General features: G+C 42.6%; 1 protein-coding gene across 2 annotated transcripts; it reads left to right on the forward strand.

Annotated features, from left to right (window-relative positions):
• The first annotated feature begins 667 nt into the window (after positions 1 to 667).
• On the forward strand, positions 668 to 19,848 carry LOC311119283 (casein kinase II subunit alpha-like). 2 transcript variants are annotated; one of them, XM_084157724.1, is made up of 13 exons: positions 668 to 747; positions 10,457 to 10,591; positions 11,161 to 11,272; positions 11,955 to 12,056; positions 12,257 to 12,307; positions 12,435 to 12,494; positions 14,253 to 14,336; positions 14,997 to 15,107; positions 15,548 to 15,649; positions 16,066 to 16,166; positions 17,058 to 17,206; positions 19,034 to 19,123; positions 19,321 to 19,848. In XM_084157724.1, the coding sequence occupies exons 2-13, from the start codon at positions 10,491 to 10,493 to the stop codon at positions 19,431 to 19,433; spliced, it is 1,176 nt and encodes a 391-aa protein (XP_084013850.1). In that variant the 5' UTR covers positions 668 to 747; positions 10,457 to 10,490; the 3' UTR covers positions 19,434 to 19,848. The 2 variants fall into 2 exon arrangements, with proteins under 2 accessions (XP_084013850.1, XP_084013851.1); XM_084157725.1 differs by lacking the exon at positions 668 to 747 and adding an exon at positions 9,932 to 10,050.
• Positions 19,849 to 20,747: the final 899 nt, after the last annotated feature.

The following is a 20,747-nucleotide window of genomic DNA, read 5'->3' on the forward strand; positions in this document are numbered from 1 at the left end:
GGTACAGACAGAGAGCACTTTGTTTTGGGGGAAATTGTATTGCGCAACAGCACTGGATTAAACTTTTTACATATATCAAGGTCAGTGTAACAAGAACATTGTGCAATGCAACCATATTCCAGACTACTACAGTCTGTGAACTGTCTCGTCAGATAGTCCTTCATTGTCCTGACCAATGGACAGACTGAACACTTCTAACAGTTGAATGTAGGCCTACATAGGCATACACTTAATTCATTTCACGATTTAATTGTATAAACTACTATATGTAATGGTGGTGTTTGGTTTGGTCTTGTGGCGCAGGAGATCCAGGTTCGATTCCCCGCTGGTTGGTACCGTGACTTGGATTGTTCTATGCGAAGAAGAGGGGGTCAAGGGGTGTGAAGTTGCAGGTGGTTCGGTGAACCATGCTTGAATGATGTGATACAGTATGTCCTTGCCTGATATCTGAAGACTTGCAATAGCTCTGCGAGTGAATGCTTTGGCTTGGCGAGCTAACACAGTATTGTGGTAACATGTTGTTCACTGCCTCCAATTTCAGTGTGCGGTTTACTAACATTGTTGCTTTGCCCTTGGCTCTGACCTGCTTTTACTACTAGCCTACTTGTCAAACTATGTAGTACCTATCAAATGAGTGCAGACATGCGCCACCCCGAGGAGTGGAGGTCTTGAGTAACTGCCCTTCTTTATCTCAAACTGGTTGCTGGAGTACAGTGTCGCCATATTGTCATCCCGAAGCTCTGAGAGGTAATATACTGTATATTTTAATCGATTTTACACGAGTTTAATTGTCCCTTTTCACCTAGAAAACATATGAATGGTTAGAGTCGAGTGTAGCTTTCAACACTTGTTCTGTCGGGCATACATTATCGTCTCGTGGAATGGATGTGGTAGCTTGCTAGCTAACTCACTGTGAAGTGAGTTTTTCCCCGACCACGGCTTGCTTGTGAGCGGCTAACTTTAGCCAGTTAGCTATCTCTTATCGTTGTGGCAAGGCGTAAACCAAGGCACCAGGATCGAAATAGCTATGAAATATCCTACTCACGTAGTTAAGAACATAACACACACACTAGCTTTAACATTACTGAAATCCGTATATGTGGGAATTTTACTATGGGGAACCACTGGTTCCCGTTGGCTTGGCTATGCTATGCTAGGCTCATTAACTAATCCCAGACCCAGACTTGATTTAGCTAGGAAAACCCGAGGCTTGTGCGGCCTTGTGACCGTGCGGTTATCAATCAATGAAATGTGCTTTTTGTTAACGCCAACAAGAAGAACACTGTGATGGGAAATGATGTCCTTAAATGTGTTTGAACCTTTTAAAGATGTTTCCATTTTTAAGCTATAGCTACTACCAGGAACTAGCAAAGCATTGGTGAATATCTAGCTAGCCGGCTAACTAGTTGATGCTGCTGCTATGAAATAGGTAGCTAACTACTAGTACCAACTAATCTTGGTTAGAATGATATATTTAGGGATCTATTGATTAACTTTATTGTTGTATTCATTTAGTGCCTTGTACAGGCGAATGACCAACTCATCTAGCTAGCTAGTTGGGTTTACATTTTCACAGCTGACTTTCTGATAAATGTTGAGTCAGTCTGAAGCTAAAGTAAAGAGGACATTTTGTTCAATAGCTGATGTAGCTACCTAATTTATGCAATGTCTCTTGTCTTACTACTTACTACTGTTCAATTAAAATAATGCAAATGTTTGCTTCTAGAAGCCATTAAATGAAATGATTAACAACTCATTAATTTATTGAATGACCACAAGCTTGGTGCATGCTCTGGCTACATCTTGTAGCTAATTGTATTACAGGGGATTAATAGCAAGGTAAGTAGCTAACGTTAGATATCTCATTTTAACATTTATATTTTAGTCATTTAGCAGACGCTCTTATCCAGAGCGACATACAGGTGCAATTAGGGTTAAGTGCCTTGCTCAAGGGCACATCGACAGATTTTTAACCTAGTCGGTTCTGGGATTTGAACCAGCGACTTTTTGTTACTTGCCCAAAGCTCTTAACCGCTAGGCTACCTGCCGCCACATCTCTTGCAATTGATCTCTTTCTGAGTTCAATTAGGTCTAACACTATACAGAGTAACTTCTGATAGGAAAATTAAGGCAATGGAACCAAGGTCCACAATGTAGCTAATATGTTAGTTATTACTCATGTAGCCCAATTCTAGAAGGTCAATGTTCCAGATCACATTTTTGTGCTTCACTTCTTGGTTTGCAATGGTAACTGTAATGGTAACTAGGCCTAGCCTACATTTTCCGTATCGCCCCCTTACAGTTCAACCTCCAACTGAAAAGCCATTTGATTTGATACCAAACCCCTCCTGCCAATATACCCTTCTCGCGCTGAGTAGCTCCTATAACTACCATTCAAGGTGAAACCATGTTACCTGGATGGAGATATTTGTCAGCTGCTATGTAGGCTAGGTGTACTCTCACGGATCATGTCTGCCATGATCATTAGGCTAATGCCCCTCTGTCCTTCTATTGATTAAACCCAGTTGTTTTACCGTGCTATCTGTGAGAAAGAAAATCTGAATGTAGCCTATGTTTTGATCAAGCCTAGGTCTCATTGGTTTTTCCTTTGAATTTCTTGGGTATTTTAGATTTGACTCCCTAGCTTTATATTTTCCCTTTTTAATCTACGAGGTCAACAAAGATCTGCCATTGAGGGGCTGGCACATGCCTTGTGACTGGCTCTCATTTTGACAGAATCATGTGATCTGAAGTTTGTTTAGCCATGGTACTTACTGTTGAACAAGACTGCTGACTTTAAGGTAGTGTGGAAGCAAGTGTGCTTGTTGGAAGGGGGGCTTTGGAATCTCTGGAATGGTATTCAATCCAAAAAGTAATGCTGCAAAACACAGTATCTGTTGTTTCTGGTTCACCTGGTATAATGCACACGTCTCTGTTACATTTTTCTGTTTTGCGGTGGCTTTGGCGTTTTTAGTTTTTTATTTATTTGTATTTAACCTTTATTTAACCAGGTAAGCCAGTTGAGAACAAGTTCTCATTTACAACTGCGACCTGGCCAAGATAAAGCAAAGCAGTGCGATAAATACAACACAGAGTTACATATGGGGTAAAACAAAACATGGTCCTCTGTAGCTCAGCTGGTAGAGCACGGCACTTGTAACGCCAGGGTAGTGGGTTCGATCCCCGGGACCACCCATACACAAAAATGTATGCACACATGACTGTAAGTCGCTTTGGATAAAAGCGTCTGCTAAATGGCATATTATATTATTATTATTATTATTATAGTCAAAAATACAACAGAAAATAAATATATAGTGTGTGCGAATGTAGTAAGTTATGTAGGTAAGGCAATAAATAGGCCATAGTGCAAAATAGTTACAATTTCTTATTAACACTGGAATGATAGATGTGCAAAAGATGATGTGCAAATAGAGATACTGGGGTGCAAATTAGCAAAATAAATAACAATATGGGGATGAGGTAGTTGGGTGGGCTAATTACAGAATGGCTGTGTACAGGTGCAGTGATGGGTAAGCTGCTCTGACAACTGACGCTTAAAGTTAGTGAGGGAGATAAGAGTCTCCAGCTTCAGAGAGTTTGAGTGGAATGTCTACTTGTTTCAAATTTGGTAGGTGAAGCCATTGTGAGACTGTGTGCATTGTCATAGTGTGAGGTAATATGGGGTTGTGTTTCCCTTTGTTGCAGTAATGACAGGTTCAATGCCAATTAGGGTTGGGCGATTATTAGGATAGAATAGGATATAGAAGATGATTGACGGCCATTGTCGATAGTGACGTCATCGTGATGTGACAGACTATGTAGCCTATTTCAACTTGACTGGCACCACACAGTACAGAGCTGACCGGGCAGCCAGCAGCAGGGCCATGCCAAGTGGCCTATTCCTTTGTTATAGCCTGCATAACCTATTTCAATAAATATGGTAGAAACTATTTACAGAATGCAAGAGAACAATGTAGACAGAGCTAAGATTTTCAATAAAGTTGCGCAAAATGTCAGAAAATGTTTGGTTTTTTCTCTCTTAATGTCGGATGTTCTTGGCCATATAGCCGAAGTCTATTAAATTTTTTATAGCGGACACTCCAGTGTCTAATTATTGAAATGTTGTATTTTCTCTCCATTTGATATGAATATGACGTCAGTTTTTATAAATGTTGGCTTTCTCCCGCCTCATCCCACCGCGCTACTTCATGATCCCGTGTGGCTCAGATGGTAGAGCATGGCGCTTGCAACGCTAGGGTTGTGGGTTCAATTCCCACGGGGGACCAGTATGAAAATGTATGCACTCGCTAATTGTAAGTCGCTCTGGATAAGAGCGTCTGCTAAAATGACTAAAATGTAAAATGATCAAACAATGAATTTATCTAACGGCGTTCTCAACGTTTTAAGTTGTTTTTGAATAACCCAAAAACATGATGGGCCTAAGTTAATGAGCGGTAGAACAAACAACAGCAAGATAGTTTGAACAAACCTTACAGTTGAGCAAAGATTAGTCTATTATAAAATAAATGATACATGCATCCCTCCTACTTGCCGTTGTGAACCAAACGGCCAAAAGCCAAATCCTACGAATTAATTCTATCAAAAGCATTAAGACAGTTAAAGTTATGAAGAGTATTTTCCAAATTAGGTTATTCTAGTCAAATGTTTAATGTCCTAACGTTGCAGTATTCAAATGGGAACAATTGTGAAAGTCAGTCTATAGGCGATTCTCTATCACAGCTTTATTTTGAATTACAAATATTAGTCAAATTGACCAAACAATATCAAGATGTAAAAATCGAATGAGAAGTCAGAAGAACTTGCAGCTAAACAAAGCTTATAAAAGAAACGGTGTAAATTAGACCTATTTCCTATTATTAGCAATGTATAGAACCTAATAAGAGAGGAAGATTAGGCAAAAAAATGCGAATCATTTGAATAATTATCCAGTTCTGGGGACAGTAGAGTTGTGTGCTCTGCAGCCGGGCCTTTCATGATTTACAACCCATCACACATACATGATTTACAACCCACGCACACCTCTTTCATGACAACGGAGAGAAATAGGCAACTAAAAAAGATTTGGCTCCAAAATATTTTTGGTCAATCTTCTCTTCCCTCCTGTAGCATGCGAGCTCGTACCAGCTGTCTTTTTGTGTTATTATGTAACTTTTTTTGGGGGGGGGGGGGGTTGACCAGTAAGGGGCGATACCATCGTATATCACAATGTTTTATTGCTACTTAGTCACGATAGGAGAAAGGTTAACATCACCCAACCCTAATGCCAATGGGAAAGTTATGAATATGATATAAATAATATGCTAATAATGCATGATGATGCTTCACCGGGGGTTGTCCCACTGACCTTTGGACACACCGACGATTCATTATTATTATTGTTATTATTATAGAAAATTGAATGACTTCAATTTGGCCTAGGTCTAATTTATTTATTAATGTGGGGTAGGGGATATGATTCCTTATTTCCTAGAATTCATCAACATATTGCCATCTAGCCTTTTGTTGCATATAAGTGGAAAGCATCTTCCATGAACTAGCCTTGCCTACATTTCCTTTGAAATGATTTCTGTAGCATGCTACTGACCTTTTATGTTATCATCGTGGTTATCAATGATTAAAACATTTGAAAAACTTGGCCTCACCATATAAAACACAGACATTAAACACCATCATGAACACATCATTCTCGAGATCATTAAAGAAACCATACAAAGTACAGAAGTGCTACTGTACCAGTGTACTTCCAAGTTCATATATATATATTGCTTCATTGGTCTAAAACCATAATCATCATCTTTAGCTCGTATACCGGGTTAAATAAGGGTCAACAACATTCACCAGAGGAAGGACACAAGGACCTGTTCTGTGTTCTTATAGTGGGCTGCAATTATTATACCATTAGGTCTGCAGCACACTGCATGCATCACAGTCTCAGAAATAAGAGTTCTTCTGGCAACAGTTAATGCGCCCACATACCAGGGTTTCTGTTAGCCGGCTATTGCTGATAAATAAAACTGTTTCCAGCCAAAATGATTGAAATAAAGGATAATAAATCCAATTGCAAAATAATACTTTTATTCAGTGATGGAATACCAGTCGATGGAAATGCATTTGACCGTCAATGCTTATCGGTCTATAGGTAAATTTGCATAATTTAGTGAAATTAAATTGGTCTGTGTGTATTTTCATTAGTCATCATCAATGTTCCCTCTAAGCTGCCGGACTGCCACGCAGAAGAAAAATAAGCCTGTGCAGATGGGCACGAGATTTAACTTTCTACAGTTTTCCCCTTTAGTGAACACTATTAACATTTCACTCTACTATGGGAATTGTAATCGAATCAATGCAATATTAGCCACTTTCAATGTAACATATTGATACAAAACAAACTTTGCAAGATTTAGTATGCAAAACTAACTGTGCAAGAGATTTTCTTGTAGGCAGAGTGCGTTGGAGTAGGATTCAATTGCGTTGACAGGCAGGACTCAGGCCCGTACTCTAAACAGACCGGTGCGCCATAACCAATCAGAGCTGCAGTAGGCCTATATGCAAATAACAATTGCCATATATGGATCTGTGCCTTTCAATTTGAACTGGACGATGTTTAGGCTACAGTATAAGCGGTCGTGAGTAGATGTGCTTGTTTTGAGATCAAAGTGAGAGCTGCATGTAGCCACTTGTGCACATTTGTTCATATTCTTTGTGAGTTATTAGCCCAGTTATAGCTCATTTCTAGTCAACAATGGGGGAGTGGTGGCTTCTAACGAGCACAAAATGTGTGCATTTCTAGCCATCTTTGAAAAGCGAGTCAGGTAGACTCTTAAAGGGGCAGTGTATTTTGAGACAGTCTTGAATAAGCGAAGTAGCCAATAGGCAAAGTGTAGCATAATTTGTCTGATTCTCTGTATTAATGGTATGGGAATAATACATTTTATTTTGTAAAGTGTTTTCTCAATCAATCAATCCAATTTTATTTATAAAGCCATTTTTATATCAACAGATGTCACAAAGTGCTATACAGAAACCCAGCCTAAAACCCCAATCAGCATGCAATGCAGATGTAGAAGCACGGTGGCTAGGAAAAACTCCCTAGAAAGGCAGAAACCTAGGAAGAAACCTAGAGAGGAACCAGGCTCTGAGGGGTGGCCCTTTTGGCTGTGCCGGGTGGAGATTATAACAGTACAAGGCCATTAAGGCCAGATTTTTCTCCAAGATGTTCAAACGTTCATAGATGACCAGCAGGGTCAAATAATAATCACAGTGGTTGTAGAGGTTGCAACAGGTCAGTACATCAGGAGTAAATGTCACTTGGCTTTTCATAGCCGGGCATTTAGAGGTTGAAATAGCAGGTGCGGTAGAGAGAGAGTTGAAAACAGCAGGTCTGGGACAAGGTAGCACGTCCGGTGAACAGGTCAGGGTTCCACAGGCCTACATTATGATCAAATAGCCACAGTAGCCTACTTGGCCACTGTTAAAACTGTAACTTAAAGCAGGTACAGCCTCGGTGTTCCCAGTAAACGCCTGCCGGAAGTTACACAGAATGTTCACAACATTCAAGTTTGCGCTCAGCAGATTGGCTCAGTGGTGGAACATTTTTTAGAGGGAACATTTGTCATCATGTATCTTATTTATCCAACACAACTATCACACGCACAGCATACAGAGCCTATTTTGAGCGGGATTTCTCCTGCTGCTCCTCAGCTGGTTGCGGCTGGAGTAAAACATGCTTTTATAAGTCCGTTCATTGCGCAACAATTCTAAATGCAATCGAGGGTATGAAAGTTGGTGCACAATTTAAAAAGAGCTACTATTTTTTATTTCTCAACTGGTAATTGAAGCGCGCCTCCCATTCACCATTCAAGTGCAGGCAACAGGCTATCAGCGAGTCACCCACCACTTTACAATGTGAGCTGGAGGCGGTATGTTGAAAACATGCTTAATTGTTTGAAACCTGATTGTTTTATTACATATTATGAGGCATGTTTTACCTTGCTTCAAAGTAGCCTATAGGCAAAATCATGGAAACGTGGAGGCAATTATTTTATAAAGACTTCTTAGGCGGTACGTGCGTTTCAAGTTTGGAGACGCTTACAATTGATCCTACCATTTCTACCGTTCTGCGTGCCAGTGATGATTTTCGTGGAACAGATTATTTTAAATAATAACGTTTTTGTTTCTCAAAATCATTGTCACGTGGTTAATCATAAAAATTTGAATTAAAGTGATAAAAATAGAAAAGTTAAAAGTAAACTAATGCGAGGGGGAGATTGTTGGAAAGATTTTTCAAATAGCTTACTATGAGGAAATATATCAGGGTTTCCCAACTGGCGGCCCGCATGCTGAATTTGGCCCGCGGGTAGTTTTATTTGACCCCCCAAGTTTTCTGAGCAAAAAAAACATTACATTTTTTGTTGTTGTTGTTGGACATAAAAAAAAAAAACTGTAAAAACACCAGGAACTCAGCTCTGTGATTTTAATTTGGGAACTCTTTTCCCAAGTATTTCCACGCATCATAGAGAGACACGTGATCATATACAAATGTAAGCAAGGTTTGAAATGATGTTTTAGTCAAATATATCTGTTTGGGCTTCTTGCGGTCAATTTGCGGTCTACAAATGATTTGTAGTTATGTTCCGGCCCCCGACCATCTGCTCAATAAAAAATTGGCTGCGGCTGAATCTAGTTGATGATCCCTGAACAATAGTTTTAATATATTATCATTCACAATGGATGATAAAAAAAAACACTTTCCTACATTTCCGCACAGCAATCCAGGTACTTCTATGCGTGCTCAGCCGTGCACGCTCCCTCCACATCAGGACAGAGAAACCAGACACATGCTCATTGCTCACATGGACCACTCCAAACAAAAGACAATAAAACAATTAAATCTCGTAAATGATGGCTATGAAATCAACCAAAACTTGTTTCTCACAAGTGTAGCAGGTTGTGAACTCTGCAAACAACCGTTTCCACTCCGTGAATGACAACGGTAAATCACTGTAATACATTCATTAACAGAAAAAATTTAACCAAATGACAGGGATTAACGATACATTTACTACTGGTGACATATGTAATGGGGAATTGCAAAAGATCTAAGGGCAAATAATTCACACAATGAAACAATGTAAACAATGAATGCACAAGAATTGCCGGGAGACAGCTGAGCCATTCTGCAGAGAGACTGGCCTATATCTTCACCACACACCCCTCCCCTTCTTCTTGTCTCAACATAAAAAATTATACTCACACATATTTTAGATGGTTTTCACTGACAGCGAAACTCAATAATCAGCTAGGCCTATTGCCACGCACGCTGCCCAAATTACAGGCTTCTCAAATAGGCAAAGGCCTAAAAGCTTGTGATTTGAAACAATCCACAGCTATTTTTTAAAAGAAGCTACATTTTCAATTCCTCTTTGGCTATGTCATGCTTTCTGGTGAAGTATTTTGAATTATTTGATTTATTTCTGTATAGACAGAAGTAATTATATCATTCTGGTACATTATTTCCATTGACTTCCCAATTGGACCCACCACTATGACATTTCTCTCCTGTTCTATTCGTTTTCATATCAACTTTCTTTTACATTTACATTTTTGTCCAGAAGCCAAAGTCACAATCCTAGTCATATTAGCAACCCATTCGAGTTGTTGCATCTTTACATTCCCCCTCTTTCTAAGTTTCTAACAGAGATTTTCATCTCTTGTCACATATGGAACCGCTATAAGGTGCACTGTTTAGAATGGAATTTTCCCAGGTGCGCTGTTTAGAATGTTTTCTCATGAATTGCATTTTGGCAAATGTTAGAAAAGAATGTTTTATTGGCTGCTTCATTACACGAGTTGCATGTTCTGTTAACATGCATTACCATAATCTAAATTTGATTTTTGTAATTCTTAGCACACTGTGGGTGGACACCCTAGTGCAGGGTTCTTCAATTCCGGTCCTGGAGGGCCGAAACACCTCTGTTTTTCATCCTCTCCTTCTAATCAGGGGCTAATTCAGACCTGGGACACCAGGTGAGTGCAATTAACTACCAGGTAGGAATAAAAAACAGAAGTGTTTCGGCCCTCCAGGACCGGAATTGAAGAACCCTGCCCTAGTGGATTACGCACCCAATACATATGGGTCCGGTAAATTTCTCAAATGGCCGGTAAATTAAAATTTTCCTGGTCACGTTGTCCTGCGCCACGTTTTCCTAACGAAAACCCTGCAGCATACATCAGTTCAGTTTGCTTCTAGCAGAACTCAGCTAGGCGAAACAAACGTATGCGCTCGCATATCCTACTCCCCAAAGACCTTAGCTTGAAAAATGTGAATCATGGAAGTTTGGCGGTGTCGCCGCACTGGTCCATCCATGTTAGCGCGTGTGTTTCTGTCTGTTTGATACATTTCTATGGTCTTCTGTTCTCCCCCGACCCGCAGGTCCTGAGGAGAGAGCCTTTGCGTCCACCTGAAGATGTCCGGCCCGGTCACCAGCCGATCCCGGGTTTACCCCGACGTGAACACACAGAGACCCCGCGAGTACTGGGACTACGAGTCACACGTTGTGGAATGGGGGTGAGCTGAGCTAGCCATCTGATTGGTCGGTGGCAGCACCACACCCTTACCCCATTCAGTGTCAGATACAGCAGCAGAGTGATTCCTCACGAAACCAGGACCAAAAAATATACCATGATTTTCACAAAATGTAATGCATAGAATGGTCCTTTGGAGGAAGGGTTGTTGACATATATTTGACATTTGATTCTAAAAGCATAATTCACCATAATTCGTGAGGAATCACTACAACAGAGACTTATCAGGGTCAAGTTCAGCAGAGCAGGGCACAACTGTGTGGAATTGGAATGTTCAGATATAAATATATGAAGTAGAACAAACATTCATCTCTGAAATGTAGAGTAAGGTGTCATGTCGGCTCTTCATGACATTTCTATCTGCAACATTCCACAATGTTTGCCTACTGAACATGGCCCTGGGGCGTTGCAGGTCTGATTTTAAACGTGGAATGTGCCAGCTTTATCAACATGTATCACAGTGTTAACTATCAGTTGGTGGAATCAGGGTTTATCTGTGTTAACATTGTTGTGAATATTACTCATTGTTATCTGTCTCTGTCTGTCCCTCAGGAATCAAGATGACTACCAGCTGGTGCGAAAGCTCGGCCGGGGCAAATACAGCGAAGTGTTTGAAGCAATCAACATCACAAACAACGAGAAAGTAGTCGTCAAAATACTCAAGGTACTGGTGCTGGACTTCACTCCATTGAGACCCAGTGTGTTTCCTTCAAATATATATTTTGAATGTGTTTTTGACCCGTTTATTAAGACCGTTGGAAACAGAGGGGGAGACAGGCTTGTAGGAGTAACAGTAGGAAGGGTGGACGTGGGGATGGAATGTGTCTCAATTGGGGAGAGACATGTATGTGGCTGGGGTCAGGATGTTTTACCGCTAGACCACAGGCTCTGACCCAAAGTTACTGAAGCTGTGGACGGGCTAGTCTTTTACCTGTTATTTGGCCTATAGACCATATTTACTGAGTGATGCTTTCTATATGGGCCCTATAGCAGGGTTGCCCAAAGGCGGCCTATTTGGCCCCTCAAGTTTTCTGAGAAAAACAACAACCTTTTTTTTTAAACCACATTTTCATTGTTGGACATTAACGACTGTAAAATCACCAGGAAATCAGCTCAAAGTAATTTGTGGAAATCTGTTCCCAAGTATTCCCACGCATAAATGGAGGCATATGTGATCATATCCCAATGTAATCAATAAAAAAAATCAGCCCCCGGCTGAATATAATCGAGGACCCCTGCCCTGTAGTTTTTCTCTGTACTGCTCACAGCATGGTATTTCACAGAAGCTCTGTCAAACATTCTCTTTGCGCCAATCTCTCGCTCTGTTCTTCTCTTGTGCCCAACAGCCAGTAAAGAAGAAGAAAATCAAGCGAGAAATCAAGATTCTAGAAAATCTGCGAGGCGGCCCCAACATCATCTCACTTCTAGACATCGTCAAGGATCCAGTGGTCAGTTTCATCAACCTACCAATAATACATGCCATCATGCTGCTCGGTACATATCATATGAAATTTTGGCTACCACTCTCGCTGAAAATCCAGCTGAATCTGGTATGCATCCGCTATTTAATGATAGTTTATACTGAACATATTTGGTCTCATTTATTATTATTTTTAATAACTTTTTGTTTTTGTGTTTTTCATTGCAGTCTCGGACTCCAGCTCTGGTCTTTGAACACGTCAACAACACAGACTTCAAGGTAAGAAGAATCACTGTCCTTTTTATCCAGTCAAAATGGAAGCCGAAGCTTTGACCACATGCCTCTATTACATCTCTCACAGTGGCATTCTGGTGAAATGTGTTGAATTTTTCTTCTCTTTTTGCAGCAATTGTATCAAACGCTATCCGACTACGACATACGGTTCTACATGTACGAGATCTTAAAGGTAAGACCTCATTATTGTACCCTATAACTGGTTGTGCCTCCCAAATGACACCCTATTCTCTCTATAGTGAACTATAATAGAATATGGTGCAATTAGGTACACAGTCTGGGTGAGCGAGACAGGAGCTTCGATTCCCCCCGATTGAAAATAGCCTGAGGTGTTGAAGTGTTATGTTGGTCAGGACTTCAGCTGTAAGCCACAGCACTGTAGGGTTGGACGATATTATAGGATATAGAAGATGATTGACGGCCATTGTCGATAGTGACGTCATCGTGATGTGACAGACTATGTAGCCTATTTCAACTTGACTGGCACCACACAGTACAGAGCTGACCGGGCAGCCAGCAGCAGGGCCATGCCAAGTGGCCTATTCCTTTGTTATAGCCTGCATAACCTATTTCAATAAATATGGTAGAAACTATTAACAGAATGCAAGAGAACAATGTGGACAGAGCTAAGATTTTTTTTTTATAGCGGTCACTCCGGTGTCTAATTATTTTAAAAGCCACATTTTGCCTAAAGCCTAATCCCTCCCCACCCCTGCTGTCGCTGAGGGCCTCTCGCTCTTCACCGTGGCGATAAGCGAACCCTGAGCAGGGCAGGCGAGGGAGAGGCGAGCCATGTGGAGGAGTCGTGTTAAAGACAAGAGGATTTATCTGAGTGGACCGGCCTGACACTTCGCCTCTCTCTCTCTGCTCCCAGCCTCAACCCTAGCCAAACCCATCTCCAGCCTCAACCCCAGCCTCAGCCAAACCCATCTCCAGCCCCTGCTCAGCCAGATCACATACGCTGCTGCTTTTGAACTAACTAACGACTATGTCTGAGTCTTCATGAGTTTGTTATTATTATTCAGTTGTTTACACTGTAGCCTTTATGGATGGATCAAAACCTGCAGGTTTTATATTTATTTTAATAGCATTTTAAGCATTTACCCGTTGACTGGATCTCTGAGGACAATGGGAAGATATTGGAATTTTGTTTGCCCTCAGCATCTTTCTCGTGAAGACACCTGACATAAAAAAAAAAAAGGTAACTGGCTCTAAAAATGGCTGCCGGTGGATTACAGTACTATGGACAGGGTTCACGGAGGTTCGCTGCTCTACGACAGCTCTGTCTAGACAGTGTTAGCAGCCTTGTTTATTCCTGCTGCCAAGCTGGTGTGTGCTAAAGCTGGATCACTGAAAGCTCTCCCCAGCCCACAAGCACGGAAAAGCATCTGCTCCCATCCTTATCCCACTGACTTGGCCTTCTCGCATATCTAGCGCTCTCTCTCCCTGGCCTCACTGATGAAAGATCAGCTAACGTAGCTGTCAGGATAGGAGCCAGGATCCATGGTTGTTGACCTATAGTAGTATTAGTAGTGGTTCCCAATCACGGGACAGTACTGCTGCCTGCAGCTCTCCAGGAGCAGGGTTGATGAGGATCACTGGCCTATAATGTTCATGTTTCATCTGCACAATAGGTGTGTTAGCCAAGTGTTTTCCATTATGTTTATGTCAGTGGGACTTAATGCAGCCATAAAGATGACTGGCAAGGCCTTTCTCCCCACTTAATTGGCTGGAATACGTGAGCGGGACCTGTGAGCACCGTGGCTATGTTCCGGGGTGAGTTCAGTAAGCACAAAACTGAAGGAAACGCTCACAAACTGGGAGGTACTATCTGAACATGGCCAATGAGAAATGCTTGTTTTTGTCACGGTGTGCCGTAGTGAACATGAGCCAGTTGTCAGCTGTTTCTCCTCTCTGTTCCCACCCACAGGCCCTGGACTACTGTCACAGTATGGGAATCATGCACAGAGACGTCAAGCCACACAACGTCATGATCGACCACGAACACAGAAAGGTACTGGCCTATTAGTCTCTTTTCCCTCCCTCCTTTCTCTGCTCTGATTGGCTAATGTACGTATGGTCACAGAGACCAACTTATGGGCGGAGTGTTGCCCGACAGTCTGCTGCCGTTGGGTTTAGTAGGTCCACAAAGCACCCTGTCTCATCTGTGATTGGTCCAATTGTGCCATACAAGGCATTTAGCCAATTGTTGACTAGCGTGTGAGTGTTTAACCACCACAGTAGAAAGCTCAACATGAATCTTTCCCCAATAGAGAACTACTCAGCACAACCCCTCTGAGGGGTCTAATGGGACCTTTTCATTCACTTGGTAGGATAATTCATGTTGCCTCATGAGGTAAGACAAATTCCAGAGATAGTCTTTGGTATATTTTTCTAATATGGTATAAACATTAATCATATTTATTTACTAAGGTTCGGTCCCCCATTGTGACTAGAAAACGTAGAAATCTCGTTCATTAATTGATAATTTATCTGATTCTGTATACACAAATGACAATTCATGCACCCCCCCCCCCCCCCCCCCCCCCCACATCTGCTAAATTTTAAACAAACTCCTGTGTGTTGATTTAAACCATCTAGATGAATGTTAGTCCTGGCTGTTGGATTCTAATGATGTTTTCAAACTAACTGTATTTCTTCTTCTGTTTCCTAGCTTCGCCTTATAGACTGGGGTTTGGCAGAGTTCTACCACCCTGCTCAGGAGTACAACGTACGTGTGGCATCCCGATACTTCAAGGGTCCTGAGCTGCTGGTCGACTACCAGGTCAGTCAGTCAGTCGTGCCCAATTGAACACGGCCCTATTTTCTCAGCTTTCTCCTAGAGACTATATTCCCCTGTGATCTTCCTACTGCATGAGCTGGGGAACGGTTGTCTCAGTCGTATATAGCTATGGTTCTTCTTTGGTTACTTTCATCCTCAGGAGATTGAATTAGATGCATCTGTTCTGTACAACAGGTTTATCCAGGAAATAAATTGTACAGTCAGAGCAGATGTCATTTCACAACTCGCCCAGAACACCGTCCCTAAAATCACGTTTTTTAAAATAAAAGGGGGTTTCTTTTTCTAGTAAAACTTAACCTCAATAACCCACATCTAATTTCATTCTACTGTCTCCTTTTCCTTGACATATTCGGCGATGTGTTGATGTAGGTTTTTAACGTTGTGTCCTGATACCGTTCCCTGTTGACTGTGTCCCTGTATAGATGTACGACTACAGTTTAGACATGTGGAGCTTGGGATGCATGCTGGCCAGTATGATCTTCAGGAAGGAGCCTTTCTTCCATGGACACGACAACTACGACCAGGTGAGCTCAGCCACCCTATCAAATCAACCAAACTATGCATCAATCAATTGTATTGTATTTGTTTATAGTGCTTTTAACAAAAATATTTGTCACAAATTGTTTTAATAGTAACCCCGGCCTTAACCCCCAAAGAGAAGACACTTTAGTTTGTTTAGTAAATATTTTCTTAACTTTTATTTTTCTTTAAAACCGCATTGTTGGTTAAGGGCTTGTAAGTAAGCATTTTACGTTACGGTACACCTGTTGTATTCGGCACATTTGACAAATAAAATGTGATTTGATTAGAATATGACTTTATTGTGTCTGCTGCTTTATCCCCTCTGATACACAACTAGTAGTAGTGGTCCTAGTGATATTCAGACAGCAGGGGCTGCCCTCCAGTGTTTAATGCATGTCATGTCCTATTTGTTTTGCAGCTTGTACGGATCGCAAAAGTCCTAGGCACAGAAGACCTGTATGACTACATCGACAAATACAACATCGAGCTAGACCCACGGTTCAATGACATTCTGGGCAGGTAGGTTGGTCTCAAATCGCCGAAGTTGTGTTAGTGTTGCGTCTGTCAGTGTGTCAGTTTGAGCAAGACGAGGCATAGAATCACAATGAGTAGTTATTTGGGATGCAATGTGATTTGTAGAGCAGCGATTCTGCGCATTCCGACTGCGATAGTCAATCTTAAACACGCACTGTGACCATTTATGGTCTGTCTTTCCCGTAAGCGGTGGGAGAGGTTTGAGGGGAGAGGCTGTGTCCATGTTGTATTCTGTCTATGACCATGAGGAGAGGCTGTGTCCATGTTGAATTCTGTCTATGACCATGAGGAGAGGCTGTGTCCATGTTGTATTCTGTCTATGACCATGAGGAGAGGCTGTGTCCATGTTGTATTCTGTCAATGACCATGAGGAGAGGCTGTGTCCATGTTGTATTCTGTCTATGACCATGAGGAGAGGCTGTGTCCATGTTGTATTCTGTCTATGACCATGAGGAGAGGCTGTGTCCATGTTGTATTCTGTCTATGACCATGAGGAGAGGCTGTGTCCATGTTGTATTCTGTCTATGACCATGAGGAGAGGCTGTGTCCATGTTGTATTCTGTCAATGACCGTGAGGAGAGGCTGTGTCCATGTTGTATTCTGTCTATGACCATGAGGAGAGGCTGTGTCCATGTTGTATTCTGTCAATGACCGTGAGGAGAGGCTGTGTCCATGTTGAATTCTGTCAATGACTGTGAGGAGAGGCTGTGTCCATGTTGTATTCTGTCAATGACCATGAGGAGAGGCTGTGTCCATGTTGTATTCTGTCAATGACCATGAGGAGAGGCTGTGTCCATGTTGTATTCTGTCTATGACCATGAGGAGAGGCTGTGTCCATGTTGTATTCTGTCTATGACCGCTGAGTCTGTTTCCCAGGCATTCCCGTAAGCGGTGGGAGAGGTTTGTCCACAGTGAGAACCAGCACCTGGTGAGCACCGAGGCACTGGACTTCCTGGACAAGCTGCTGCGCTACGACCATCACGCCCGCCTCACCGCCCGGGAGGCCATGGAACACCCCTACTTCTGTGAGCTGCACCTCTTAAATAGCATACATACTTAACATGCATGGTTAGAGTGGAGGCCATTGATTCCTCCTACTTCTGTGAGCTGCAAGTCATTCCTACCTTACTATATACACTGCTCAAAAAAATAAAGGGAACACTTAAACAACACAATGTAACTCCAAGTCAATCACACTTCTGTGAAATCAAACTGTCCACTTAGGAAGCAACACTGATTGACAATACATTTCACATGCTGTTGTGCAAATGGAATAGACAACAGGTGGAAATTATAGGCAATTAGCAAGACACCCCCAATAAAGGACTGGTTTTGCAGGTGGTGACCACAGACCACTTCTCAGTTCCTATGCTTCCTGGCTGATGTTTTGGTCACTTTTGAATGCTGGCGGTGCTTTCACTCTAGTGGTAGCATGAGACGGCGTCTACAACCCACACAAGTTGCTTAGGTAGTGCAACTCATCCAGGATGGCACATCAATGCGAGCTGTGGCAAGAAGATTTGCTGTGTCTGTCCAGAGCATGGAGGCGCTACCAGGAGACAGGCCAGTACATCAGGAGACGTGGAGGAGGCCGTAGGAGGGCAACAACCCAGCAGCAGGACTGCTACCTCCGCCTTTGCAAGGAGGAGCAGGAGGAGCACTGCCAGAGCCCTGCAAAATGACCTCTAGCAGGCCACAAATGTGCATGTTTCTGCTCAAACGGTCAGAAACAGACTCCATGAGGGTGGTATGGGGGCCCGACGTCCACAGGTGGGGGTTGTGCTTACAGCCCAACACCGTGCAGGACGTTTGGCATTTGCCAGAGAACACCAAGATTGGCAAATTCGCCACTGGCGCCCTGTGCTCTTCACAGATGAAAGCAGGTTCACACTGAGCACATGTGACAGACGTGACAGAGTCTGGAGACGCCGTGGAGAACGTTCTGCTGCCTGCAACATCCTCCAGCATGACCGGTTTGGCGGTGGGTCAGTCATGGTGTGGGATGGCATTTCTTTGGGGGGCCGCACAGCCCTCCATGTGCTCGCCAGAGGTAGCCTGACTGCCATTAGGTACCGAGATGAGATCCTCAGACCCCTTGTGAGACCATATGCTGGTGCGGTTGGCCCTGGGTTCCTCCTAATGCAAGACAATGCTAGACCTCATGTGGCTGGAGTGTGTCAGCAGTTCCTGCAAGAGGAAGGCATTGATGCTATGGACTGGCCCGCCCGTTCCCCAGACCTGAATCCAATTGAGCACATCTGGGACATCATGTCTCGCTCCATCCACCAACGCCACGTTGCACCACAGACTGTCCAGGAGTTGGCGGATGCTTTAGTCCAGGTCTGGGAGGAGATCCCTCAGGAGACCATCCGCCACCTCATCAGGAGCATGCCCAGGCGTTGTAGGGAGGTCATACAGGCACGTGGAGGCCACACACACTACTGAGCCTCATTTTGACTTGTTTTAAGGACATTACATCAAAGTTGGATCAGCCTGTACTGTGGCCACTTTAATTTTGAGGGTGACTCCAAATCCAGACCATGGGTTGATAAATTTGATTTCCATTGATAATTTTTGTGTGATTTTGTTGTCAGCACATTCAACTATGTAAAGAAAAAAGTATTTAATAAGATTATTTCATTCATTCAGATCTAGGATGTGTTGTTTTAGTGTTCCCTTTATTTTTTTGAGCAGTGTATATGTTTCTTTCCATGGTGCACAGGAATGTATTGAACTCTGAGGTCACGGTTGTGATGCATAGCTGCGTTTGTATGAAATATCTGCTGCATCTCTGTGGCCTTAGCTTGTTTGCTTATCATTGATGGGCTTTTCTGTCTGTGTGTCTGTGTCAGACCCCATTGTGAAAGACCAGGCGAGGATGGGCTCTATATCAGGGCTGTCGACTGGTTCTACCCCAGTCAGCTCCTCCAGTATGATGACAGGTAACACACAGGGTCTGATGATATCAGGTGTCTGCAGGGGTCATAACAGTATGTTGCTCTTCTGAAGAGATGATTCTACAGCTGGCCAAGGAGGACCATTCATTATATAAAATAGTATCAGTTCTTATGTGATCATTTTCTTCATAGGGAAGTCCCCAGACTCTTCCGCTGACCCTGTTTCCCCCCCTCTTCACCAGGCATCACCTCCATATCCTCGTCGCAGCCCCTGGCTAACGTGGCGGGCTCTCCTGTGATCTCCTCCCCCAGTGCTCTGGCCACGCAGGTCCCAGCCGCCGGGGCCCAGCCCTGAACGGTGCTCTCAGCCTGGGGCCCGGGATGGACCCGCTGCCCCTGTCTGGCCCGGACTACCAAGCCCTCAGCAGGGCCAGGCAACAATCATTTTTATGTTGAGTATAACAAAGAGAGAGAGAAAAAAGAAGATATTAGGTCCCCCTTTTCTTTTCCATAATGATATATTGAGATCCGGGCGCACAATGAGAGGGAAAAGAAGAAAAAATAAACATTACTTGCGTCTGTGTCCGGATAAAAACTGTAGCTGCATTCTTTCCTGATGACAGTGTCTAGAAATGCAACTACAATGTAGAAATTAAGCAAAATGGATAATAAAATTTATTTTATATGTCCCTAAAGTACTTTTGTTTGAGTTTTATTTTATGGGTCAGTTTAAAAAAAAAAAAAAAAATGCTTTTGGTTGTTTGTCTTGATTTTCTAGTGTGTTTTTGTTTTTTAATCAACCGTTAGTGGTCACATGAAATTATTCATGGGCTGCTTGTCACACTTTGTTTGTTAAATACATTTCTTCTGTTGGTCATATGGTTTCAACATTGAATTTCTCTCGATAGAACGGCACCCCGGTAGTTATTTTCAGTGTCATCCGTAATGTGTTTATCACGAGGCAGTTTCACAAAGATTATGCTTGTTATTTAGTTGTGGCTATTTGAGGCTCATTGAACACCCATTTTGTACAAGAGTTAAGGTGACATCTGACTTTGTGTTTATAAAATGTATTCAATAAGCCCATGTTGTTTTTTACTATGCACAGTGTAGTTTACTGGCTAGTTGAGACTTCACTGACCCATTTTTACTAAATGAGTTGTTGACATGTTTGAAGCTGAGATGGAAAATGGAGACTGTGGAAAAAGTCCAGTTGACTTGATAAAAGATCATACACTTAGGTTTCTCTAGGTCTGCTACAGTTTCTTACCTTCTGGAAAAGCACCCAGATAAATTATTGAATCTCCTTTTTTGTACAATTAAACAATAATATGCCATTTAGCAGACGCTTTTATCCAAAGCGACTTACAGTCATGCATGCATACATTTTTTGTGTATGGGTGGTCCCGGGGATTGAACCCACTACCTTGGCGTTACAAGCGCCATGCTCTACCAGCTGAGCTACAGAGGACCACCATGTAAGTAGATATCAATGAGCCCCGGAATGGAATCGCTCACTCCGTAGCTAAAGGGTTATCACGAGTTCCAATTCTGAGATTCAATTTGGTTAACGGAGTGAGTTACTGAAAGCGATGTCGTGAGAGGCTGCAGCTCAAACAGTGGGTGAGGCAGAGTTCAGTGTCTGTCAGGTAGGGCTAGGGTTCAGTAT

Source organism: Coregonus lavaretus, assembly GCF_964263955.1.
Source record: "Coregonus lavaretus genome assembly, chromosome: 3".
Taxonomy (NCBI): domain Eukaryota; kingdom Metazoa; phylum Chordata; class Actinopteri; order Salmoniformes; family Salmonidae; genus Coregonus; species Coregonus lavaretus.

Coding starts and splice junctions, on each gene's coding strand:
- LOC311119283 (XM_084157724.1), top strand. CDS start 10,491: ATGTCCGGCCCGGTCACCAGCCGATCCCGGGTTTACCCCGACGTGAAC. Junction 14,337..14,996: donor TCGACCACGAACACAGAAAG/GTACTGGCCTAT, acceptor TCTGTTTCCTAG/CTTCGCCTTATAGACTGGGG. Junction 17,207..19,033: donor CATGGAACACCCCTACTTCT/GTGAGCTGCACC, acceptor TGTCTGTGTCAG/ACCCCATTGTGAAAGACCAG.